A 27,828-nucleotide genomic window follows, 5' to 3' on the forward strand; every position below is an offset into this window, starting at 1 on the left:
CTGAAGTCAAAACCGTCCAACCAGGAAGGGGTGTTTTTAGAGAGAAATTTGGAGGCCAACCGGGGAAGGGGAGGGAGAAACTCCTTACCTTTCTGGTCCAGCAGGGGTTCAGGACAGGGTTAGACTGCCGGCCAATCAACCTTTAATTACATGTCCAAACAGAATCAGGGAGTAAGCTCGGGACAAGCTGCCGCTGCCCATAGCTTCCCTAGTTGTAAGTTTGGATGGCAAAGAGGGATCATCCAGGCAGTTAGTACCCTGTCCTGGGTTTCAGCAACAAATTTTGGAATCCATGGGAGTCTGAAAAGACCAGAGTAACAGGCTTTATTGAAAAGAAGAAAGGAACCCTGCCGGGCACTTCTCCCTGGGAGAAGAGCACCAGTTATAGATTAGGGGCAATTTTTATAGTGTTTTGGAGAGCCTGAGGGGATACTGAGTCAAAAATTCTGGTATGTTCCCTTTTACAGTTTTAGGATTTTAGCTTTCTGGAATGCTCCTTCTTGGGGCAGGTTGACCAGCTTCTTGAATTCCTCTGTCTCAGGGGTGATAGTCCACTAAGGGTGAGGTCTGACAGATAAGTGGAACATCAAGAGGGCAGTTTGGAATTCACATAGCTATCATTTCCTGGCCTTCTTCTTCAAAGGGCTGCTGGCTCTGGAAACTTTCTTTGGTCCCATGATGGAGCTAAAAGGAAAGGATTAACTTATTAGCAAGGGAAACACTTAACAGGGGCAATGAGATTTGAGCACATGTGATTTTACATACGTGTGTTACATACACTTTGTGATAGATACATGAATTACAACTGCCCTTTTGCTTGGCTGCCTGACCCCACCTTTAATTACCGGACAGTCGCCCCTGGGACAAAGGAATTCCAGGAAGTTGGTCAATCACCTCAAAGAGGAGTATTCCAGAAAGCCAAACATACCAGCACACCCTTGCTCGAGGCTATCCCCAACCCTATAAAGTTTTACCTCAGTCTGTTTTGGGGGCCCTTCTTCCCGGAGAAGTGCCCAGCAGGTCTTTCTTCTCTAATAAAGCCTGCATACCTGGTGTTCGAGTGCCGTCTCATTCTTATACTTTGAAACTGAAAAACACAAAATAAACACATTACATAGAATACTGTATAGGCAATAATCACTTACATGTAATTGTAGTATTAGCACTTGCAATCAATAAAAAAAAGTACAAAAACACTGGAAAGCAATGAAATTGTTTGGCTAGATGCTCAGAGTGATGCTCACACAATGAGAAACAACGCCACACTGAGCAGGAGAGCGTATGGGCCGCCCTTTGTTTTCACAAAATTAGCAGCAAAGTCATGTGGACACGCTGACGAGATCCAAGGCAACCAACAAAAACTGAGATAAATTTTTCGCAGAAAAAATTGACGAAAACCAAAATCAACAGTAACTGAAGTCAACAAAAACCGAGGTATTTACCAGGAAACATCCAGCAGAGAAATGTCCAGAGGAATGACTGCCCAATACTGTGAGTCCAGCTCTGGGAGATGCGTCAGGACTCTATAAACAGCAAATTGAGGCACAGCAACAAGTGTTGTAAGGTACCAAAAAGCTGAAAATTGATATTGATATTCTGGGAGGAAAGTTTAGGCTTTCCATCAAGCTTTCCAGTCCCGTCTCTCCTTTAGGGAGGGGAAGGAGAAGAATGCAGAAGTTTCTGGCTTGCAAGAACAATGGGTCATTCAGTTTCAAATCTAAAATAAAGGTTAACCTAGACACTTCTTCTCTTTCAATAGGAGGCAGCATTTACATACCACCTTGCATTGATTGTAGTTCCTCCCCCTTCCTGGAATCTTGAGGGTAAAATACCTCTAGGCTAGTGAGGGAAGATGAACCCTGAAAGATTTGTAAACATCTTTGATTGTGTTACCTTGAAAGTCTTAATGTTTCTGTGTATCCCCTAAACAAATGTTACCAGCTCTTACCTGATGTCATGCTCTCCCCCGCCTGTGTGTGAGCAAGGGTATATAAACAGTCCCTGAACTATTTTTGGGACTGCACAATTCTGGCCTGCAGATGCCCCATGTCAGCCATATGCAGCTGGCATATTTTAAATTTTCTCCTCTAATAAAACTCTTCAAAATTTATCTAGACTGGGTGTCTCTACATGAACTCGATGAAGTGAGGTACAGTGCCTTTCAGAATCTGAGGTGTAGTACTTTATAACACAAGCACTGCCTCTGATGACTAAGGGAAGGGTTTCTCAAAGATCCAATGGCCACTTATGCCAAAATGCACCAAGGAGTGAGGGAGTTGTTAAATTCTTGGCCCCTCTTCAGGTCTACTGAACCACAATCTCTGAAGATAAAGTGCAGGAATCTACATTGCTAGGAAGCATTCCAGATGATTCTTACCCATACTACAGGCTGAGAATGATTTTTTAAGGATTTTATTTATTCGTTTTAGGAGGGGAGAGAAAAAGAGAGAGAGAGAGAAGGGGAAGGAGCAGGAAGCATCAACTCCGATATGGGCCTTGACCAAGTGTAAAGCCAGTAGCCAGGGCCACTATCAAAGCAGCTGCCTGGCCCGTGCAGGTTCGCATTGGATTCGGACAGTCGGTAAAGAAACAACGGAGCCAAAAACTGATGGGCTGTCATCTTTAATTCTAGCTTGCACCCGGCGGGCAAGTAAAAAATACACAATGGGCTCCAAAACCCACTCACATTCAGTGCTCACAAAGCTACTGACTTATCTGAGTTTCCTAGAATCAAAGGTTTCCAGCTCATCAGCCTTATTCTCCTCAGTTCCCCATCTCCTTCCTTCTCTCTACACAAACTACACAAACTGGCATCTCACTCAGCACTCCGCCATCTTGGCTGCTTCTCCTGGCCACATGGCCTCTTTCCGCTGCTCTCTGCTCTGCTCCCTCTGCTCTCTCATGCTAATCATCCCAGGAACCAAGAGCAAGCTCCCTTTTTGCCCCTATTTTATAGTGTAGGAAACCAAAAACCCCTAATCCAATATACAAACGAGGAAGTCCCTGATACAAAGCCACTTATCCGAGGCATAATTGGATTCCTCATGAGAGTGCACCACCCACATCATACAATCAGTCAAGGGTGTGGGGAAAAGCCCAGTCCCAAAACCAAACCCCAGGCTACAACGATTCTCAACACACATTAATATCACCTGGGTGACAGCCTTTACGTGGGCAGCGTCATCTTTAACAAAGTGAGCATAATACATTTTATCTGCCCAACACCAAAGAAGCCCAGAGTTTTGAACAGGCGACCTCTGCATTCCAGGTTGATGCTTTATCCACTGTGCGATCACAGGTCAGGCTCTAATGACTATTTTAGAATATATAATTCAGAATAGTCAAACAGTATTTTTCATTATAAACTAGTTACAAAGTTATCCACTTGGTTAACAAAAATAACTTATTGCAAAATGGATTTTTTGTAATGATCAGAAAAGATAAATGGACAAAAAATTTCTGAGTCAGTTTATCCATTTGTTGAAACATTGTATGTAAAATAGATGTTTGTTACTTACTATTACACCTTTGAAGAACACACTCCTACCTAAGATAAGGTAACGTAATAAAGAAGAGAGAGAGTGGGGTACTGTAAAGCCAGTAGCCGCGGCCAGGGCCACCATCACAGCCGCCCAGCCAGGGCAGGTTCGCATTGGATTCGGACAGTCAGTAAAGAAACCATGGAGCCAAAAACTGGTGGGCCATAGTCTTTAATCTAGCTTGCACCCGGCGGGCAAGTAAAAATACACACTGGGCTCCAAAACCCAGTCACATTCAGTGCTCACAAAGCTACTGATTTATCCGAGTTTCCTAGAATCAAAGGTTTCTAGCTCACCAGCCTTATTCTCCTCAGTTCCCCATCTCCTTCCTTATCCCAGATACAAACTCTGTACAAACTGGCATCTCACTCAGCACTCCGCCATCTTGGCTGCTTTTCCTGGCCTTCTCCACGTGGCCTCCTCCCGCTGCTGGCTCTATTCTCTCTGCTCTCTCATGCTAACCTCAGGAACCAAGAGGCCGAGTCCCATTCTGCCTCCCTTTTATAGTGTAGAAATCCAAACCCTTAATCCAATATACATAATAGGGAAGTCTCTAATACAAAGTCACTTCTCTGAGGCATGATTGGATTGTACCACCCCATATCAAAATAGGTGGGAAAGGCTTAATCCCAAAACCAAGCCCTAGGCTACAAGGATTCTGCCTGCCCACAGCCCACCCCCAACACACATTAATATCACCTGGGCGACAGCTTCCACATGGGCAGCGTCATCTCCAACAAAGTGAGCATAATACATTCCATCTGCCCGACAAGCATCATCTCAATACATAAAGGTTGTGAGTTCAATCCCTGGTCAGAGCACATACAGGAATAGATCATTGTGTATGCCTATGTGACTGTCTCTCTCTAAAGTCAATAATAAATAAAAAATATAAATTTAAAAAAAAACAATGCTGCAGTATTTATTTTCATGTGTAAATATGGAGAGGTAGAGATGAACAATGCACAAAGCCAATTACTCACCAAAGTCACACATTAGCCTATACAAGAGTTTTATAGTTTAAAGTGAAAAACTGATTGACAGCTAAGATAGTCAGAAATATCTAATACTTATAACCTACACATTCCGACAAAAAGATGTGTACTCAGATAGAGGAACATGAATTTGTATGACCTGAGAGTCTTCTGCACTCAGAGACAAACAATTATGAAGGTGATCTAACAGAATGTGAGTAATAGCAGCCTTTAGTATGGTTTAGGCTTTGTGCCAATTCTGGTTTTAGACACTCAGAAGCTTGCCTAAGCAAGTATTTGAAACCTTCCCAAGGTTCACTGCCCTTGTCTATAAATGGAATAATAATAATGCCATTCTCAGGATTAAATGAGAAATACCATATAGAAAAATGCTTGGCCCTAGCCAGTTTGCTCAGTGGTAGAGCATTGGCCTGGTGTGTAGAAGTCTTGGATTTGATTTTCAGTCAGGATACACAGGAGAAGCAACCATCTGCTTCTCCACTCATCCCCCTCGCGCTTCTCTCTCTGTCTTTCTTCCCCTCATGTAGCTATGTATGGCTTTATTGGTTCGAGCAAGTTTGCTCTCAGCTGAGGATGTCTCCATGGCCTCCACCTCAGGCATTAGAAAGAGCTCAGTTGCTGGACAACAGAGCAATGCCCCAGATGAGCAGAGCATCATCCAGTAGGGGGCTGGCCAGATGGATTCTGGTCGGGGTGCATGCAGGAATCTGTTTCCACCTCCCCTCCTCTCACTTTAAAAAAAATGCTTCTTAATACCAGCATACACATTCAATAAATGTTAGCTCAGATTATTAGCTAACTTTCTGGAGCAGATTGATAGGCAGTTGAGGAAGTGTATGGATGACCAGGAAAGAGATGTGATGTATGTGGTTGTGAATTCAAGCGCACTCTAACTTCAACTTTACTTTGTAGTGTATTATTCTCAGTATAAAAATAAATCCCATGCCTGACCAGGCAGTGGCACAGTGGATGGAGTGTCAGACTGACACAGAAGACCCAGGTTCAAAGCCACAAGGTTGCTGACTTGAGTGCGGTTTCACCAGCTTGAGTATGGGGTTGCTAGCTTGAGCATGGGATCATAGATATCACCCCATGGTTGCTGGTTTGAGCCCAGGGTTGCTGACTTGATCCGAGGATCACTAGCTTGAGCAAGGGGTCACTCGCTCTGCTGTAGTCCCTCCTCCCCCCATCAAGGCACATGTGAGAAAGCAGTCAATGAATAGCTGGGGTGCTACAACGAAGAATTGATGCTTGTCATCTCTCTCCCTTCCTGTCTGTCTGTCCCTATCGGTCTCTTTCTCTTTCTCTCTGACTCTCTGTCTCTGTCAAAAAAATAAAAATAAAAAATAAACAAATTCCTTCCCATGTAATAGACAATGTATCTTCCCTATATCTTTGCTGTGAAATTCTAAATTTCTTACACTTACAATATGGTACTTCTTAAAATTTCAAGTTTAAGAAATATATATTGAAAATTCCTACAATGTATGTGGGCCAGAGAGCAGAACAGAACATAGACCTATAAGTGATGCTGAGAAGGTCAATTGAAAATCAGCTGCTCAGCATCTGTGCAAAAGGACCACAGAACTCAAACTCAGTGATGAATTAATTATATACTGATATACTGTAAGTTCAGTCATGCCACTTCAGAGATTTTTTTCTGAACCTTTCAAATGAAGTTTCATATGTTTACATAAGCCATAATGAAACCCCAGAAAGATAATGACCTCCTAATTATTCTGAAAAAGGCCCCATTCCACTATACTGTGTGGCCCATAGTAGATTCCCATGTTGTACGCTGTCCCATCCGGGTCATAATGAGGATGTGCAGTTGCTCCATTCACAGCAATGAATTTTCTCCAGTCTACCTGCAAAGTAAAGACCATCAGAGACTTTTAAATGTTACATAGGCAGAGCTCTATTTTTTTAGATGCTATTATTATGACCATTATTTTATTTTATTAGTTTAATTTCTTTTTATTAATTGATCTATTGGGATGATACTGGTTCACAAACCATACACATTTCCAGTGTACAACTCAATAAAACATCCTCTACAAACCGCACATGTGCCCTCCACCCCCAGCAATTCTTTTCTCATCCCCACTTCCCCGCCTTTGCCCATGTCCACCCCCCCCCATTCCCCTTTCCCTCTGACTGTCCCTGATCTCTGTTTGGATGCATACACAGTAGCAATGTGTCACATACATTTAAAATAAGATATGAAAACTATAGCCTAAGCCTTAATATCTCACCTCTGAGAAAATCATTTTTTTCTTCTAAATAAAAAGAAACTAAGACCAAAAAAATAAAATATAAACAAAAACCCCACCACTACAAGAAATAAAAACTGGACAAAAATAATTATCCAGTAGGGGTAATTTTTCCCCAAAGATCACAGGAAGGTTCAAAATAATAAGAATTAAAGTTAAAATTCTGGTCCAAAATTTCATTTAACTTTTAATTAATTTGTTAAGCGTAAGCAGTGTGGGTCCAAACAACCTTCAGTCCAATTCTACCTGTTGCCAGAACATGCATTGGCCAAAGTAAACCTGTCCTGTTATAGTTTTTCTTTACCCTAGCCTTCAGCTATTAGGACAAAAAAAGAAGTCTAGAATTATGAAAAACCGACCCCACAGGCCATTCTAATCAGGACAGGGGGGGGGGCACAGTGGGTAACTTTGTTTTGGTTAGGTTAAGGTTTCAATTTCTTATTCAGGTATTTACAACACTAAAATATTTTGAATGGAAAGAAATTTGGAGGTCTATTTTACTCATTTTTTAACCTATATTTTACCTTTTCTGTTTTTTCCAGGGTTTCAATGTCCACTTATTCATAAACTTGGTCTCAGTACTAATATGGTAATCACCCTTGTACTGCACATAGTTGACAGTGTTGTGAGTTAAGGCTGAAACCAAACCCCAGAGTTATTTAAACACCACAGTAAGAGGGAGAAAGCAATTTAGCCATCCTCTCATACCAAAAAAAAAATCTGTTTCAAGGTTTATATAGATTTTCATATATCATAACAATAGCCACTTACCAGGCAGCTCAAACTTGGACCTAAAACTTTAAAAAATATCAGGGAGAGTCAGCATGTCAAATTCTGAGATCACGATTCAATTGTGAACACTGTTGGCCTTAAACGTATCACTCTGTAGAAACTTGCTCCTGTATGTCACTATTGTCACTGTGCCCTTCTCCACCCTAAACTGGTGAAGCAAAGCCATGCCATTGAATTAGTGATTATACCTTCAAACAGGAGCAAAACTACAAAAACAAAAATTAGTAAGAAAAACATGGGGTCAACATGAAAGATTTCAAATATAGAGATAAGGGAATGGGATGGGTCCCCAAGCACAACCTGATTAGTAAGAGAACCTGAAATTAAGGGATGATATCTTGAGTGTATCCTTCAACTCACATCCTCCTGATGCTTACTCACCTGTCAAAACCTCACACTTCAGAAGGCTAATGAAAAACACTACTCCAGTGACTCTTAAAATAATTCTGATTTTTACCTTTGACAAGAAGAAAATTCTGAGATGTCTTAAATTAAATTATAGCAGGCCAAAGGGTCGCAGGAAGAGACAAGAAGAGATTAATCAGTTAACTTCAGGGCAAAACCAACAAAAGGCTGCTTACATTCCTGAGTGTAAGCTGGAACTTTGAATGAACTGTCAGGTAGCTATTTCCATCACTATCTAAGACAGTAGCCTGGCATCAACCCACTGGAGGAGTTTCTGCTTCCTTCCTGCTTACACAAGAACTTTCCACAACCAATCCAAAAGAGCAAACACTTGACCCTCAGAGAATCGGCATCTGTCCCAGAACTGAGCCTCTTGTGCCTAACCCCACCCACCTTATCTATAGCCAATGTAACTTCTTTCAAAACAATTTAGATCTTTCTTCCCCCTAGCTGGTATATAAAAAAGCCCTTCAACTCCAGGACAGTAGGCATGCTTGTCTTTTCTACTAGCTGTTGTTTAGACTTCATGCCCCAGGATCTGTTCTGTCTTGCTCACAACAGCCCAATAAATCCTTTCTTTCTTTTTTCTTTTTTTTTTTTATGATTTTAATTTGTGTTTACATAGTTTCAAGTGTTCCACCGAATATATCACTCCCCACCCCATTATTCTCCCTCAACCCCCCATGCCCCCTTCCCCCCAATGCCTTCTCTCCTTCCCTCCAGGGTTTTCTGTTCTGTTCTCTATAATGCTGTGTTATGTATATATTTCATTAATCTCTTTCCCTTCTCTGATCCCATCTTCTCTTCTACTTTCACTCGGACTGCTTTCCCTCTGGTCCCTTTGATCCCGCCTCTGCCTCTGTTTTGTTGCTCAGTTCACATTGTTCATTGAATTCCTCAAATGAGTGAGGTCATATGGTATTTTTCTTTCTCTGCCTGGCTTATTTGACTTAGCATAATAGTTTCCAGGTCCATCCATGTTGTTGCAAAAAGTAATATTTTCTTCTTTTTCATAGCCCCATAGTACTCCATTGTGTATATGTACCATCGCACTTTTTTTATAGCTATATATATATTTTATTAATTTTAATGGGGTGACATTGATAAATCAGGGTACATATGTTCAGAGAAAACATCTCCAGATTATTTTGACATTTGATTATGTTGCATACCCCTCAAAATCCTTTCTTTTAAAAATGCTTTCAGCTGCGGAAGTTCTTTGGTTGACACCCTTCAGCTAAGAGAATAGCATAAGAGGATATGGAATGTGTTGCATTAATATAAAGTTATAGTAATTAAATATATACAAATATAGAAAATATGGAAGATATATAAAAATAATTAAGATATAATATTAAAAGCAATTAAGGAAATTAAACAAAGTTATGCTGTCTGGATAGGAATTAATATAGTGTGTACAGATATGATAAACAGACTCTGCCTTTTGTGCAGGTCTCAGTTAGTATGTGTGTAAAGTTACATATAGATAAGAAGTGGCTTGATGTCATAACTCTGTGGGTTGACATAGACTTCCCTAGGGACATCTTAAAAGTGGCTTGATGTAACATTTCAGTAGATTAACACAAAAAGGGCTCCCTGGGAGGAACTCCCAAAAAGGTGATTTGAGATGATAATCTTGTAGATTGACACCTGTTAGAAGGTGTTGGCCAGGAAAGGTACTAAAGCCAAGGGGCGCCCCTGCTGCAGTAGTCACCCAGACTCCAACGTGAATATAAACTATCTCCATGCCGCTCTGAGCTCTGACAGGACAGCCGAGAGAAGCACACCAATGGGGCCCCCTTAAGCAGTGCCCAGGCACACCAAAAGGATTTGTGAGTAATAAACTGCCTGTGTGATTCTTGCAACTAACTTGTGTGTCGGTTGTGTCTTTCCTCTGGTGGCAGTTGGTGTCGGCACTGATGAGTAGAATCCTCAGAGCCACCTCAAGAGTAGTCTCGAAGAGGCTGCCAGCCCTGCAGATAAGCAGGAGTGTCCCGCTGCATGGGAAAGTCGAATCAGAGACGCCTGATCGACATAGAGCTTGGGCTCTACTGGGACAGAATGCTTGACATTTCTCAAATTCAAATGAGTTTCTAAGCTTTTAGAAATAGTTATCTTTGTATCTTATATGTACTATATTGTCCATTTACTTTAAAATTTTTCAAATTTATCAAAAATATGCCAAAGTAAACAAATAAGATAACTGTCTTCCCTAAATAATCATTTTTGTCCACAGGTTTATACTAGAAATGGGCTATTTAAATGATGTAACATTGAAAACTCTAAGGAAAAGTTTATGGTTTAGCTTTGAAAAAGGGTTTAACATCATTTGGTCTTTTCTTTCACATGCTTGGCAGTTTGAATTTTTAAGTCTGTGGGTAAGTGAGGTTAACCTCATTGTCTTAAAAGGCAATGGTCCTGAAAGTAGAGATTCAAAGAGACATTTTTACATCATGTTCAAAGCATCAGTATTTACAAAAACCAAAAGGTAGAAGCAACCTAAATATCATCAACCAATGAGTGGATAAACAGAACACTTACATACAATGAATATTACTCAGCCTTAAAAAGGAAGAAATTCTGTCACATGATACAACTTGAGGACACTCTGCTAAAAGAAAGAAGGCAGTCACAAAAAGACAAATGCTGTGTGATAATAGTTTTATTAGGAACCTAGAGGGTCAAGTTCATAGGGACAAAAAGTGGCCACCAATAGCTGAGGGAGGAGGAAAGGGCAGCTATTGTTTCATGGGTATAGAGTTTCAATTTTGCAAGGTGAAAAAGTTCTGAAGATCTGTTCCACAACAATGAGAATAAACTTAACACTAGCCTGTACACTTAAAAATGGTAAGGTGGAACTTGACCGGTGGTGGTACAGTGGATAAAGCATTGATCTGGTACGCTGAAGTCACCAGTTCAAAACCCCAGGCTTGTCTGGTCAAGGTACATACTACGAGTTGATGCTTCCTGCTCCCTCACCATCCCCCTTTGTCTCTCTCTCTTTCTGTCTCTCTCTCTCCCCCTTCTCTAAAATCAATAAATAAAAAATCTTTTAAAAATGGTAAGATGGTAAATTTTGTGTTATGTGTTTTTTACCACAATAAAAAAAAATGCAGGATCTGAGAATGAAAAGGGGAGGGGAGTAAAGCCTTCTTCACTCAATGATTTGACACTCCATAATTATCATAAACTAAAGTTCCATAAATTCTTGGGTCTATGTCTGGGTTTTTTATTTTATAACACTATTAGTCTATCCATGCACCAATACTACAAGGTTTTAATTATAGAGGCTTTATAGTGTATTTTAATGTCTGGTAGAGCTAGTCACCCCACTGAAAATTCTCTTTTTAGTGTTTTCTTTATTGTTCTTGCATATTTATTTTTCCATATGAACTTCAGCATCTATTTGTTTAACTTCCTCAAAAAACTAATTGAAATTTTTATTAAGATTGTATTACATTTAATATATAGCTTACTAAGAACAGATATTTTTATGATGTTGAATTATCCTGTTCAAGAAGAGGATTCCTTCAATTTGTTTAATTGTGTCTTTCATAAGTTTTAAATGTGCACATTTCTTGTTGAGTTCATTTCTAAGTATTTACTATTCTTTGTTGCTATTGTAAATGAGGTTTTTCTCTTACTTTTAACTTGTTACTATAAGGTATTTTCCCCGCTGAGGAAGAAAGAAGGGCATAGCCACTTTATTTAGTGGAATAGCAAAAGCTTTATTTAGTGGAGCGCATCCCGGACGAGGTTCTCTGGTCCGCAAAATGGGCCAGAGAAGTTGCACGGATTATCCTGCCCAAGGGTAATTCATAGCATCGGTAGGGTGATCAGGTTGATATGACGTGGCGAAATTTCATTTGCTGACAGACAGTCGTTCTTTTCCAACGTGTTCCTGGGAAGTTTCTTTTGGCGGGCATGGGTGTGGGCGGTTCCAGCCAAAGTTCCCGGACCTGGTTCCTCATGTGACCTTCCCCCACTGCCAACCGACCTCAGTTACTGTTTGTGTTTATGAAGGCTATTGATTTCAGTATATTAATTTTGCATCCTGTTACCTTACCTTTCCTTGTTTAGGTTTGTCATTTATTCTCTATGGTTTTCTAGGGTTTAGTATGATATCACCTACAAAGAGAGACAGTTTTCTTTTGGTGATGGGCACACAACACACAATCAACAGTTCAAATGCTGTAGAGATTGTAGGGCTAGTGGCCATCATCATGGCCATGCAGGTTGTTATTGGATTCGGGCAGACAGTAAAAGAATTGTAGAGCCAGAAAAATGGAGGCCATTTCGTTTATCAAAGTCTCATAATGGCAGACAAGCAAAAAGGGAAGATCTCTTCCCTTTCCAGTCCCAGTTTCAGGGCTCCCAAGCCTGACTTGGTCTCTGGTTCCACAACCTGGACTCCTTCTCTGGACTCACCCTATGGACTCACAGTGTAAAACCAGCCTCAGCACTCTTTAGCAAAACCAGTGAGGAGGGAGGAACCCCTCCTCCAGCAAATGATAACAATGGCCCCTTCCAAGCAGGAAGGCAATCCACAATTTGCAATCTGCCACCCTGAGGGCAAGCACCTGCAGCCTTCCATAGATTATACACACATGGCGCTGTCCCAATACAAGTGAGCAAACCTAAAAACACTTGTTTACCCAACAGAGATGTTCACCTGAAACCTATGTATTCTTATTGATCAATGTCACCCCATTAAATTTAATTTCTAAAATTAAAAAAAGAGAGTTTTACTTTACTTGTGTCTGTAATAAATTTCTTTAGTCTAATTATACTAGTTACATCTCATAGAATCATAGTGAAGATAGTGGCCATACTTTCCTTGTTTCTGCCTTAAGAAAAATACTTGTATTATTTCCCAATTTAGTATCACTGGCTTTAGGACTAAAATTTATATATACTAATGTGTATGTATATATGTGTATGCATATATATACATACATACATACATACATATATGCATATGTGTATACATTAATCAGTTACCTCTGACTTGTTTCTGAAATTTGTCCTTTTATAACTATATGGCTTCAGTTTAAGCTCTCATCTTCTTTCACTTGAATTGTTGTCTGATCCCCTTTAATACACACACACAACACATATGTGTATATATACACACACATATATACCACACATATAAATACACATATATAGGCCCCAGGCAGAGAGCTGGGTTGTTAGAGCATCATCCAGATACACAGAGGTTGCCAGTTTGATTCCTGGTCAGGGCACACAGAGAAACAGATTAGTATTTCTGTCTCTTTCTCACCCTTCCTCTCTCTCCCAAATCAATAAATAAACTTTAAATTTTTTTTATATATATGTACATATGTTGGTCAAATAAGTTTGTAAAATATGATTTTTATTTTTTTTACAGGGACAGATAGAGAGTCAGAGAGAGGAATAGATAGGGACAGATAGACAGGAACAGAGAGAGATGAGAAGCATCAATCATCAGTTTTTCGTTGCAGCACCTTAGTTGTTCATTGATTGCTTTCTCATATGTGCCTTGACTGCAGGCCTTCAGCAGACCAAGTAACCCCTTGCTCGAGCCAGCAACCTTGGGTCCAAGCTGGTGAGCTTTTTGTACAGGCCAGATGAGCCCGCGCTCAAGCTGGCGAACTCGGGGTCTCGAACCTGGGTCTTCCACATGCCAATTCGACGCTCTATCCACTGTGCCACTGCCTGATCAGGATGTAAAATATGATTTTTATGTTTGCTAACTTATAGTTTGCATTGGGGGCTGGGACACGCCAGGTATATGTGGTCTGTGAAATTGCAAATTACCTTTCTGCTTGGGAAGGGCCATTGTTTTGCTTTTTGCTGAAGGAGAGGTTTTCGTGCCAGAAAATTTTGCAGGGAGAGGAGAAAGAAATGCAGAGTGCTGAGGAAGAAGCAAGTTTGGGGCAAGGAGAGAGAAGCTATGTTGGCAGTGAAAGAGAAGGTGTGCAGATGGGGAACCAGAGCTGAGGGGCTTTGCGAGCTCCGCTGAGACTGGTGGGGCCTTCGATTCTAGGAGAAACCGGAGAAGATTCTCCTGGTTGTGGAACCGGAGAATGTGTCAGGGCTTTGGGAGTTCTGAATGAGAGGAAAGTGGTCTTCCTTGTGTGATCGTCTGCCAGTGCGAGACTTTAATAAAGGAATGGCCCACCATTTTTTGGCTTCATTGTTTCTTTACCATCAGCCCAAATCCAATGAGAACCTGCATGTGAATGGCTAGGCCGGTGGCGGCCTCTGGCTCTACAACATATATATAAAATATATAAATATATATGTGTGAGTATATGTATGTGTATAGATACTTACTAAACTATCCATCAAGTTCTATTTCCTTGAGTATTGTTATGAAAAATGGATGTTGAATTTTGACAAAAGTTTTTTCAACATTTATGAAAATAATCCTATGATTTGTTTTTCTGGACCTATTAATATGGCATATGATATTAGTGGATTTCCAAATAATAAACCTACCTTGCATTCTTGGAATTAATCCTACCAAATTATAGTGAGTTATATTTTTACTGTAGTGTTAGATTCTGTTAATATTTATTAGTACTATGTATACAATATATTTTTTTACTTTTTCAAGGATATTCATAAACAATATGAATAAATAATGGAGACTTTTTTGCACCATCTTTATCATGTATACATATAAATATTATCCTTGCTTCATAAAAAAAAAATGAGAAGTTTTCTTCATTTTCTATTTCCTGCAGTAATCTACTGAGCACTGGGACTATCTGATGTGTGAAGGTTTGGGAGAATTCCCCTGTGAAATAATCTGAGCCTGCTGTTTTGAGAAGTACGTAGTTCCTTAATAAGCTTCACTTTTTCTTCTACAAAAAAATGATCTGTTTAAACTCTATATTTTTAATCTTTATGACATTTGGTCTGTATTTCCCCAGGGAAATTAGTTATTTCATTAAAGTTTCATATGAATTTGCATAGACGCCTAAAAAAATAAAAATCTCTTCTAATTTTTTATCTGTTTCAATGGTTTCTTTCCCATTGTCATTTCTTTTATTTATTTATTCACTTTTAGCCATGGGTTTCAAACTGGCGATCTCAGCATTCCAGGTTGACCTTATCCACTGCACCACCACAGGTCAGGCCTCATTTCTTATTTTGTACGTTTGTACTTTCCCCCTTTTTCTTGATCATGTTAGCTAGTAGTTTTCTATTTTGGCAATATTTTCAAAAACATTAAAAAACAAAATAGTTTAATAGTTTCAATAATTATTGCTATTTTGGTCTAAATTCCCTCTAAAATCGATTACGTAAAACCAAACACAAAATACTCTGGTATAAAATCAAACACTCAGATTTCTCATTTATGATATTTCATTTTTTTTTAATAAATAAATTTTTATTTAAATGGGGTGACATCAATAAATCAGGGTACATATATTCAAAGAAAACATTTCCAGGTTATTTTGTCATTTAGTTCTGTTGCATACCCATCACCCAAAGAGAGATATGATATTTCATTTTTATTTCTTTTTTTTTTTTTTTTTTGGTACCATCTCATATAGCTGACCCACAGTGAAAGTTGTCAAACAAAATGTCTAAGCAACTTTTAACACGTTCTGCTTTTTCATCTTTGTGCTTGTAAAATTTGTTTTCTTGATACACATTTATCTTTAATAATTTTCAACCTGTTAGATCCCATCTCATAAGATACTTCCAGACACTCTCATTTCATGAATTCATTTATTCAAATCAACCAACACTGTTAGGAATTGTGCCAAGTCCAACGCTTATCAGACACATAAATAAACTATGCCACAAAGTGATTATGGTAGCAATGGAGAAATGTGTAGTTTTTATTTTAAAAAGCTGTTCATGCCCAGAAGGTGCAACAGGATGGAAGGATGTGGGGGTCAAGAAAGGGCCAAAAGGGAAGGAAACATTTGACTTTCCTTAAGGATGTTTACCAGATGGAGAAGAGAAGAAGAGCATCCTGGGACAGATGATTAAATAAAGGAAGAGCTGGGAAGGCATATGGTATCACAGAGGAATAGCCAGCTAATAAATCAGTGTGTGGCAGGTGATGGTGACAGAGAAACAGGTCAGCACAAGACCTCCCAGCACTTAGATTTAGGCATTCAGCAAGAAAGCGGAGTTTTGAAACATGAGAGTTCTTGGCCAAATAAGTTTGTAAAATATGATTTTTATGTTTGCTCACTTATAGTTTGCATTGGGGCTGGGCAGTGCCAGGTATATGTGGTCTGTGAAATTGCAAATTACCTTCCTGCTTGGGAAGGGCCATTGTTTTGCTAGAGGAGAGGTTTTCGAGCCAGAAAGTTTTGAAAAGAGAGAGAAGGAGTAGAGGCAGAAAGAAGCCATGTTTGCAGAGTGAGAGAGAGAATGCAGAGTGCTAAAGAAACCAGTTTTGCAAAGAAGCCATGTTGGCAGGGAAACAGAAGGTATGCAGTCGGGGAATCAGAGGAGAGGGGCTTTGCGGGCTCTGCTGAGACTGGTGGGGCCTTTGATTCTAGGAGGAACTGAAGGATGTGTCAGGGCTTTGGGAGCTCTGAATGAGTGAAAGGGAAGTGTTTTTCCTGTGTGTTTTCTCATTGGCTGGTGTGAGACTTTAATAAAGGAATGGCCCACCATTTTTTGGCTCCACTGTTTCTTTACTGTCTGCCAGAATCCAATGAGAACCTGCATGTGAATAGCCTCAATGGTCACGACTACTGGCTATACAAGAGTGAAACTGTGTGAGCTGCATCTTATAAAAGTCACTCTAGACACAATCTTGGGATAGAAAAGGGAGAGTCCAGGTTGGGAAAAACCAATGAGGAAGCCAGGCAGCAGCATGTCCAGTGAGAGAGGAGGAGAGCTTACACTGAAGCCATAGCATTAAAAAAGCACAAATTACAGAAACAGGCAGAGGGGACTGAGGGGATGTGGGCAGTGACAGAGAGAGGATCCAAGTAGTCATGCCTGACTGACTAACTGATGATGATGTTTTAACTGAGATGGAAAATCTGTGAAGATCAAGTACCAGGGGAAAAGTAATAGTTCAGTTCTGAGTGAGAGTCTGAGCTGTTTGTAAAACATCAGGGTAGAGGTGTTCCACAGCCAGTTGGTAAAACAAAGGCCTAGAGCACAAGAGAGGGGTAAGGTGGGGCACAAGTGTGACAGTATGTGTGTAATTGGTATAGTGGTAGGAGCAAATGAGAGATAATGACTACTGTCCACTGAGCACTGACTGTACACCAGGCACTGTGCTAAGCACTTTACCACCCCTTTTTATACCTTTTTATATATATATATATATATATATATATATATATATATATATATATATATATATATATGTTTTATATATGAAACATACACACACACACACGTTCATCCTTTGAGGAACTATTATTCCCATTGCACACACATGGAAACCAAGGTTCAGAGCAACAATAAGCCCAGGATGACAGGGTCAAAGGGCTGTGTGAATGAAAAAAAGAAGAAAGAAAGAAGGGACCATATGCTAAACCTGACAAGCTCAGGGAAGGCCTGCATGATAGCCTTGTAAACTCAGAGACCTAAAGTAACCACACAAGATGGTCTGAAATGAAAACTCTCTAATTAAGAGTAGTTCACGGTGCCTCACCAGGTGGTGGTACAGTGCATAGAGTGACAGCCTAGAACGCTGAGGACCCAGGTTCAAAACCCCAAGGTCACCGGCATCAGTGTGGGCTCATCTGGCTTGACCAAGGGCTCACCAGCTTGAGCAAGGGGTCACTGGCTTGAGCGTGGGATCATAGACATGATCCCAAGTTTTCTGGCTTAAGCCCAAAGGTCACTGGCTTGAAGCCCAAGGTAACAGGCTTGAGCCCAAGGTTGCTGGCTTGAATAAGGGGTCACTAGTTTGGCTGGAGCCCTCTACCCACCCACATCAAGGTACATATGAGAAAGCAATCAATGAATGAATAAACAACTAAGGTGATGCAACTATGAGTTGATGCTTTTCATCTCTCTCCCTTCCTGTCTGTCTGTCCCTGTCTCTTTCTCTCTCTCTCTCTCTCTCTCTCTCTCTCTCTCTCTTGCTAAATAAATAAATAAAAGCAGTTCATTGGTGAGTCGTCATGTCCTAGGGAGGTATTTTTCTCTAACGAAGGTCTGCTTACCTTATTTGAGGTAAGCGTTGTCTTTTTCATCTACAATAACATGATTTTGAAATGTAAGGGTGATCTTCTTTTCCTGCCCCTCTCAGGGCAGCCACCCCACCAGAGCAGAAACCATCAACCCCCTTCATTGTTGTTATTATCATGTTAATTAACTATTAATTATCTTATGCCTGACCATGTAAAAGAAGTTTCAGTATATATATTTTTACTTTTTATCCAATCCCAAAGATTCCCCCGCTTTGCTTTCTCCCACCTGCCAAATCTATCACCAATTTCATGTAACCCCCTTCATCTTCCCCTTTGATTCTGATGTATAAAATAAGCAGTCAAATCGCCACTTTCTGGAGCACTTTCTCCTTTTGTTATGCAAGTGTCAACAGTTTGGCTCAAATAAACTCATAAAAATCCTTTCAGGTTTGGACATTTCTTATGTTGACAGCTGGTCAGAACAAGTATCTGAAAGTGTCAGAACAAGTATCTGAACTCAATCCTGGGCTTACTACAAGCAGTTATTTGGCAGGAAAGGGTGCAGAGGGAGGGGCACTGAAGGAAAAGAGAATGAAAATGGACTAAGTGGTAATTCTTGCCAGCCATGAAGGAGGCATTTCATCTGCCTTGTGTTCTTTAATCTTCATACCCAACCATTAAAATTGGTATCATTAGCCCCATTTTCCAGATGGAAACCTTGCTAAAGATCATAGCACTGATAACTGGTGAAATGGAATTTGAACTCAATCTATCATACTCCAAAGAATATATTATTTCTGTGATACTGAAGAAGGCATACAATGAGAGAAAAGAAGCATATACTCAGGGCAGAAGATGAGATATATCCACATTAAAGGAACAAGTGAAGTAAAATGAGCAAGAAAAAAGAATAATTCTAAAACATGCAATCAGAGGAAGAAGAAAACTTTATGTGGGAATCCAGGGACCAGAGAATTATTTATTTTTATTTTTTTGCAAGAGAGAAAGATAGGGACAGACAGGAAAGGAGAGAGATGAGAAGCATCAATTCTTCATTGCAGCACCTTAGTTGTTCATTGATGCTTTCTCATATGTGCTTTGACTGAGAGGGGGCAGCTACAGCAGAACGAGTGACCCCTTGCTCAAGCCAGCAACCATGGGGTCTCACCTATGATCCCACGTTCAAGTTGGTGACCCTGAGCTCAAGCTGGCAACCTTGGGGTTTCAAACCTGGGTCCTCCGCATCCCAGACCAACACTCTATCCACTGCGCCACCACCGGTCAGGTGGATGAGACAATTTTAAGATGGGTGGTCAATAAGGTCAAATCCTATACTATAGATCAGCGGAGGACCAAGAAATCCATTCCATGTAATAATGAACAGGCTCTGGTGACCTTTTGAGAACAGAGACTGTGGAGTGGTGGGGCTAAAAGTCAGAGGGCAATGAGCTGAGAAGACCTCGGAGAGAGTAAAAACAGAAGCAGTGAGGGGAGGAGCAAGGGGGGCTGCAGAGGAGGGTGGAATAGAGAATGAAGGTGGTTTAGGATGAGAGGACATTTGTAGGACAACATATGCAGGGAGAGGTGTGAATGAGGCAGAAGGTTCCAGAGGGGAAGAGGGTCACCTCCTCCTTTGATCTTGAGGAGGCAGGAATAGGTGCATACGTGGGGAAATCTGGAGGTGGGCAGGAGGGAAGGACGAAAGTTGATAGAGCCCAGATACAAATGCACCTCTATTTATTATGAAGTAGGTGGTTTATCCGTTGAGAGTGGAAAGAGTGGGGAGAATGAGGGAGGCTTCCAGAAAGAAACCCTTGGGAGGCTAGAAAGACTAGTGATGGCACCCAAGGACTCGATGGGGCTGGAAATCATAATTTTGTAATGCAGTCATCTGCAAGGTATGTGATTTCCCACAGAAGTCTCAACAGGCCTGAGCAGTGAGTGGAGGACACCAATAAGGGCTGATCTAGGTCTGGAAGTGGTCAGAAGAAAAGCGGCAATCTGGGAAGTGACGATGGTGGCAACAGTGTATTTGAAGCAACTGATGGTGGAATCAGCACCGGGAAGAAGAAACTAAAGGAGAGCTGATGAACTGAGAGGACAGGGAAGAGTGAGGAGAGAAAAATTTGATGCAACTGAGCATAAGTCTAATGGGAAAGGAGGAGTGTGGAAACTGAGGTTTTAAGCAGACAGAGTAGAGTTTCAGACTTCCAGATTTCAAGGCAGGACAGTTCTGTGGAGTAAGTTCCAGGAGATGGCTTGTCATATGGCACTGCTGTAGAGGTACAGAGGGGAACAATCACTGCATGTGGATGGTCAAGGATCTAGGACACTCAACTATCTTCATCATGGATCCTGAAGTCATCCCAGGATCCACCAGAGTGGTAGATACTGAAATGCTGAGGATATTTCCTGTTCTGCCCATATTCATATAATTTGAAGAACTGGTAAGCATGCCTTCAATGAAATCATCAATAAAAAAATTTAACTGAAGAATGTCCCTTGTCATGTCATTACTATGTCTGTATGCTGACAGAGACCTATTAAATGACCTTTAACAAAGAGAACAGAGATTCACAGATGAGTGAGGGTATTCTTAACCACAGGTTAAGGGCTATAATGACGTTAGGTCTTTTCCCTTCCCTTTAGTCTAATCTGGGAGCCAACCACTAAACTAAGTCTCAATGTATCTCCTCTTTGACCTGAAGATATCTGTACTTCTTACCCAGAGAAAGGTTAGCCCCTGTTCTTGCTAATAATGCTTATCACTGGCTCTGAAAAAAATGATTTGAACAAAGAAGTAGACACTCATGAAAACCAGCCATACAACCCACTTCCCCCCCCCCCACAAACCAGCCTGACCTTGGTGGGGTAGCTCAGTTGGTTAGAGCATTGTCCCAATACACCAAGGTTGCAAGTTCAATCCTGTGGCCACATACAATAAGCAACCAATGAATGCAAGGTTCTTGTCTCTCCCCTACACTTTCTTCCCTCACTAAAATGAATTTAAAAAGTAAAAAAAAAAAAAGAGAGAGAGAGAGAGAATCAGACTTGGGGAGACAGATGACAGAGCCAAAGCCAAGACCCTGAGCAAAAATTAACATGCCAGGTTTGAGGAACTGAAAGAGTCGTTTATTGTTCTGGGAAGTACTGGGTGAGGGAGTGATGTAAGTTGAAGACACTAACCCTTTCTTCAGGAACTTGTGGTGAAATAAGCTTAGTACAGACATTTTCTGACACTTCTCATTTGGCATAAACCTTCAGACAACTTTAAATTCATAATATCCACAGCACAGAAAGAAATGTCAAAACTTTTTCTTTTTATATAAATTTTATTTTTAAATTTAGTGAGAGGAATGGAGGCAGAGACAGACTCCCGCACGTGTCCCGACCTAGATCCATGCTGCAAGGCCACTAGGGGGTGATGCTGTGCCCATCTGGGGCCCTTGCTCTATTGCAAGCAGAGCTATCTTTTTAGTGCCTGAGGCGGAGGCCATGGAGCCATCCTCAGCGCCTGGGACAACTTGCTCTAATCGAGCCATGGCTGCAGGAAGGGAGGAGAGAGAGAGAAAGAGAGAGAGAGAGAGAAAAGCGAGAGGGAGAGGGGTGGAGAAGCAGATGGGCACTTCTCCTGTGTGCCCTGACTGGGAATTGAACCCGAGACAACCACATGCCGGTCAGACACTCTACCACTGAGCCAACTGGCCAAGGCCAAGTAATGTCAGGACTTTTTAAACAGAATTAAGTCTCCATTTTTTTCCCTATCAACTAGTTTCCTCATTTGGAACCAGAGATTGCATAGTAACCCTAGCCTCAGAGAGAAAGCAGATATTAATGCATATGTCATAGAACAAGTCCATGCTAAGAAATCCAAATCCTTCCAAATATCAAGGCTTACTTGGCCTTTCCAAACTCAAATTTCCCAGGTCCAATGTGAAGTAGATAGCCATTGGCCACTCAGGAACATGCCCTCAGATTTCAACAGAGATGATCTGGAGAGTCTCCTGCACTGTGATTAGTAGTGGTTCAATGCATGGGAGACTCTCCTGCTTACCAAAGATTGCTTTTGTCTGATGACTATTTTCCACGTACTTCTTCAAAACTGTGAAGAGGAAATCAAAAGCACAAAAAAATGTTTACCAGTTTTCCATAAACTCACCTGTTTCTCCCTCCTGGTCAGGGAAATGTAAACCTTACACAAAATATAGTCTCTAAATTCCTCTCTCTTCTTCCTCATTCTCAGATCAATTCTTTGGTTCTCCATTTTTTACCCACAACAATCCTTTTTGTATTCCTGCTGTAAAAATCTGCATAAGAATTAACTTAGGACTTTAATTATTATTATTATAATTTCTCATAGTTCAATAATGCTCATCTTTCACTACATGGAATCTAACCTGAGATACGCTAAGAACAACCTCACCATTTAATATCATCATAATTACACTGACCTCAGTACTTTATATACACTAGGAATGTGATCTCAAAAATTGCATAAGGATTTATAGAGCATTTAGTAGGATCTGCAATTGAATTTTTTTTCTACTTTCATGTACACATGAATGTACATGGCACTTTCTAGAAAAAGGGTGTCATAAACTAAACTATTCAGTGATACCTGGTCTAAAATTACCTGAAGTTCAAAAGGCACAAGAAAAAAATAATTATTATATAACATAGAGCTGAAAATTATTCCTATTATTTCATACTTACTTATGTTCACAAGGCATATTGCCTCACACAGAGGGGTAGTCAAATATGTAACTAACTAGGTATTATACAACTGCTCACAAAAATTAGAGGATCGAGGAATGTTCAGATACTCCAGTACTTTCAGCCTTTTATATAGTGCACTTTCACCAATGAAATAAAAGTTGCTTTTGCATCTCATTTGCATAACAGAACAACTTTCTTTGATTTGTCATTTGCTTTTCTGATGTTCTTGTTTAATAAAAAAAAAAATCAAATGCTTCTTTTTTTATCACTTCATGTTTTTTGAAATAGCCCCTAATTTTTGTGAACAGTATAAAATACAGTCCTTTATTTTATTTTATAAAACATTAACAGAGATATAAAAGTCTAAACTAGAACAACTAAGACATAGGGGCACTATTCTTCTGAAGTGAGATTTGCATTCTTTTAGAAATATTTTACAGTATTATATCTATTATCCTATTTCTTTCAAACCTTTCAAAAATTTAGTTTAAAGCACATGAGACCTTCTACTTTGCTATACATAACAGTTCAGTCAAACCCAACTATTTTCTGATTTCCCAAATAAAATTCACTTTTACCCTGAATGCCCTTCCCAATTATCAGTCCCTAAGGAAATTTGACCTATTGCTCAAAGTCTATCTCAAATACTACTTCCTTTAAGAGGCAGCATAGTGTTCCCTAAGAATGTGGGCCCAGCCTCTGCCTGGCTCCAGAGTGCTTGGGTTCAAATTTTGGCCTACCATTTTCCAATAGCCTTGACAAGACAATTAACTCTGTTCTGTTCCCTCCTTTCTAAGATGAATAATAATTCTTATTGCTCCTAAGGCTATAAAAGGTAAATAAATTTGGTTCTGCCAAATTTTTAGAAATTGTAAATGTTCAAAAAATATTAGCTATTATTTATGTAGCTTTTAATGATCAATCCAACAAGATGTAATATCTTCCTTAAGTTATTTATTTATTCAACCAAGCGTTGGGCACTGCTGAGGGATAAAATGTATTGGAACCATAATGTAAAGGAACTCACCGCCTAACATACGAAGAGATTATTTACATGACAATCAATGTTTTGATTGAGCATTATTTCTTAAAGTATAGTCTGAGAACTATTTGAAACAGAAATACCTAGTACTAGTGCTAAAATGCAGACGTATGGACTTCACTTTGGACCTAATAATTCAGAGTCCCTGGGGTAGCGTAGGTAGGTATTCTTAAGCATACTAAAATTTGAAAACCACAATATTAGAAGTATAAAGAGGAGGCTTTGAAAGCTTAGAGAAGAAAACTCTTGGGTATTTATCTTTCTACTTTTATTAATATTATGTATATTTGTCTTATTCTCCACTTAGAGTAAAATAAATTCCCTGAGGTCAGATATTTCATTCCTTGTATTTAAAGAGAATTAAATTGAATACTTTGATAGGCCATTTGTCTGAATAGAAATTCATAAATTTAAAACATTTTATATTAAGAAAAAAATTTTTTTTGAGACAGGGAGAGTGGGAGGAGAGAAAGTGAGAAGCATCAACTCACAGTTGCTTCATTTTAGTTATTCATTGATTACTTCTTGAAAGTGCCTTGATTGGGGGGGGGGGGGGTCAAGAAGTGGCCTTTGGGCTCAAGCCAACAACCTTGGGCTTCAAGCCAGTGACCTGGGGATCATGTCAATGATCCTGTATTCAAACCTGCAACCTCACCATTTCAAATTGGGGACCTCAGTGCCCAAGGTCGACACTGTATCTACTGTACCACAACCACTCAGGCAAACATAAAATGTCTGTATGTTCTGTACTCCATAGCAGGCTGTTGGCAGTTTATTATATACTCTTAAACTTTCCACTATACTTGATATTGTGGTCAACACCTTTTTGAAACCCTTTCTATTATGGGCTTCCCAGATATTGCACTTGTCTAACTTTCCCTCTCTTTGCTTTATGACAGCTTCACTACTTATTAGCTGACACTTAGGGCAAGTTTAATCACTCTGAGCCTCAGGTTTTTTAATGCTAAACTGAGGATAGTGGGGATAAAAGGAGACTAATATCTCCCATTCAAGTCTCTTATCATAACCAAGTATATTGATAGTATATAATTTTCAAATGTTAATTCCCTTTATTGGCTTCTCTTCCCCTTATCACCTCATGAATGTGTTTCTAAGGTCTGACCTTGGACCTTTACTCTTTAATCTCAGCACTCTTCTTTCGTAATCTCATCTAGACTCTTAATTTCACCAATTACATTTTACAGGTGATTCAACGTGTCAAAAAGGAAATTCTTCATTTTCTCTCTTCCAAATCAATTTTCCTATCTGCTAAATCACCAAGCTTCAAAATCACTGTAAGTCTTGAATTCTTCTCCATTTACTAAGTGGTTAAATTCTGGTATTATACCCACAGAGGACTAGAAAGAGGATGCTAAAGGGATTATACAGGGTAGCCAGTATAAATTAGGGCTCAGAAGTTTGCAAGGGTGTCTGGAGCAAATCCTTTGCAAAAAATTGTACCTGTCCACCCCTCCTTAGGCAACCCCACAAATTTTTCTTCTGGCTTGAACCTGTCCTCATCAACACTGATGCTTCAACTTTTCTAACCTATCAGTCACTTCCTTCCTACTATCCTAATTTAGGCCCTCAAAACCTGTTAAGTGGATATTACCACAGCCTCTTATTTGGAAGAAATTAGATAAAGAAGCTATCTTCTAAACCAGAGCTTCCTATTTGGTGGGCCTCTTGATCCCCTTGGCCCTTGGGATAGCCAGAGGCCCCAGGCCAATTGCCTCCTGCTCTAAGCAGTTCATCCAATTGACTCCAGTATGAGGTAAAAATATGATCATGTTCTATGTGTGCTATGATATAAGAAAAGTTGGGAAGCACTGCTGCTAAATTAATCTTCCTAAGTACAGGTTTGATTATAAAACATATTCCTCCATAAAAACTTCAAAAATGAATCATCATTGTCTACCAAGTAAAGTCTAAACTGCTCGGCCAGGTACTAATTAATGAAGGTGGTGTACAGTCTCACACTGACTTACCTGCTCAGTTCTTTTGTTTTTTTAATTCAGTGAGAGGAGGTGAAGCAGAGAAAGACTCCCTCATGCGCCCCGACAGGATCCACCCCACAAGCCCACTAGGAGACAATGATCTGCCCATCTGGAACATTGCTCCGTTGCTCAGCAACTGAGCTCTTCTTAGCACCTAAGGTGGAGGCCATGGAGCCATCCTCAGCACCTGGGGCCAACTTACTCCAATTGAGCCATGGCTGCAGGAGAAGAAGAGAGAGAGAAAGAGAGAGAGGCAAGGGGGAGGGATGAAGCAGATGGACACTTCTCCTGTGTGCCCCCATGGGAATTGAACCCAGGACATCCACACACCCGGCTGACACTCTACCACTGAGCCAACCAGCCAGGGCCTATCTGTCCAGTTCTGCCTCTCACTAATGCCTTCCACTCCAGCCAATCTGGACATTCCCCATTCTCTTCACTTATCATCATCATAACTGTACCATTCTCTTCACCTAGGGTAGTTCCCATATCCTTCAGGTGAAATCCACTTAGCTTACTCATAAGATCCAGTGCCCAGGTCACCTGTTTTATAAACACAATATTCCTATTTCCTATGGTAAGAACTGATTCTCCTTAGTCTGAACTCACACAGCACCCATTTAAGCTCTTATGGCATTTATCATAGTCTGTCTTGTACAATAAAGATAAATATACTTTATAACTTCTACTACCAGTTCTCCTTAAGTACAGGGTCTTGGTTTTGCCTTCACCTCAGCACCTAACACATTGCCTTGCATCAAATTATTGAATTAAATACTTTTTAGGTTTATAGTATGATTTTTGATAGCTCCATATCAGCCAATTTCAAGAAATAAAAGCATGTAACAATAGTAGCTATAATGGAAAGCTACAAAACAAAAAGTAGAGGTTTTAAGGAAGTCCCCCAGAGTGCAAATAGAAGAACCATTTACATTAGAATGTACAGAAGTGATTTTCCATTGAGAAATGTCCAAATAGTGAATATTCTATTGCAGATCCAAGAGGATCCCGAAACCCTGAATCCTGCCCCATATGTCAGATAAAATATACAAATGGGAAGGCTGTTTCCCTGACAAGTAAACAAATCCTGACTCTTGTCTTCTTTAACTTCCAGCTCTGCAGGTGCTGCCTGTGTGTGCTCCAAAAACAGTGGGAAACTTCAGATACCCCCAGTATTTTTTTCAGAAAAGGCACAGAGTTGTAGGTTCAGGCTGGTAGAAAGAGGAAGAAGAGGAGGAAGGGGAAAACTCCCTACCTGGGATCCAGTGTACTATCACAGAAAGGAGACCCACTGCAATAGTAGAAAGATTGCTGACAAAATGGAGAAAGAGTTGAAAAAAACATTTTTGTATTGAGTTAAGTAGTAGTAGGTACTGTAGTTTCCAAATCCTCACACTCATTAGCAGTGAGGCAAAATACACTTCCTGGGCTGTCCCTGACTCAATGACAGAATAGGAGGGAAACGGGGGGGGGGGGGGGGGAGTACCAGAGTGAGGCTTCAAAACAATGGCAGTCTCTCTTACTCTCATTCCCATGAGATGTATCTCAGCAACCTATCTATAAGTAGCTGCTTGAAATACTGAAATTGGACCATCAATAGTGGTCTCTCTCTCTAAACTCTCATCTTTCAAATCTGTCCTCACACTGCAATTCAGTTATCCATGAATTTCATTACACCACTCCTCTCCTCTGAAAGATTCAGAGCTCCTTTTTCCTTACTGAATAAAGTCCAAATGTAATCTGTCAACAAAGGACTAGGTAAAGTAGCCACAATCTACCTTTAATCCTTTGTCTCTCTGCCTTCCTAGCATTTCTCTCTTCCTTTTCTTTACTATTCATTTAATTTACAAAACATTTTATCACAATCTAGTATGAATAAGGCCCTGTGAAGGTATGCCCTTAAAAAAACTTATAACCATATATAATTCTGTTAATGTTTTTGAACACCAATGTA

General features: G+C 40.1%; 1 protein-coding gene across 1 annotated transcript in view; it reads right to left on the reverse strand.

Annotated features, from left to right (window-relative positions):
• Nucleotides 1–27,274, reverse strand: part of BCO2 (beta-carotene oxygenase 2) — a 62,387-nt gene extending 35,113 nt beyond the window's left edge. Inside the window, 7 exon segments of the mRNA XM_066360115.1 lie at nt 6,300–6,402; nt 7,332–7,363; nt 7,366–7,443; nt 7,579–7,787; nt 22,018–22,072; nt 22,075–22,221; nt 27,130–27,274. Coding sequence (XP_066216212.1) covers nt 6,300–6,402; nt 7,332–7,363; nt 7,366–7,443; nt 7,579–7,787; nt 22,018–22,072; nt 22,075–22,221; nt 27,130–27,274 — 769 coding nt within the window.
• Between the last annotated feature and the right edge of the window lie 554 nt (nt 27,275–27,828).

The sequence above is a fragment of the Saccopteryx leptura genome, chromosome 1 (assembly GCF_036850995.1).
Source record: "Saccopteryx leptura isolate mSacLep1 chromosome 1, mSacLep1_pri_phased_curated, whole genome shotgun sequence".
Taxonomy (NCBI): domain Eukaryota; kingdom Metazoa; phylum Chordata; class Mammalia; order Chiroptera; family Emballonuridae; genus Saccopteryx; species Saccopteryx leptura.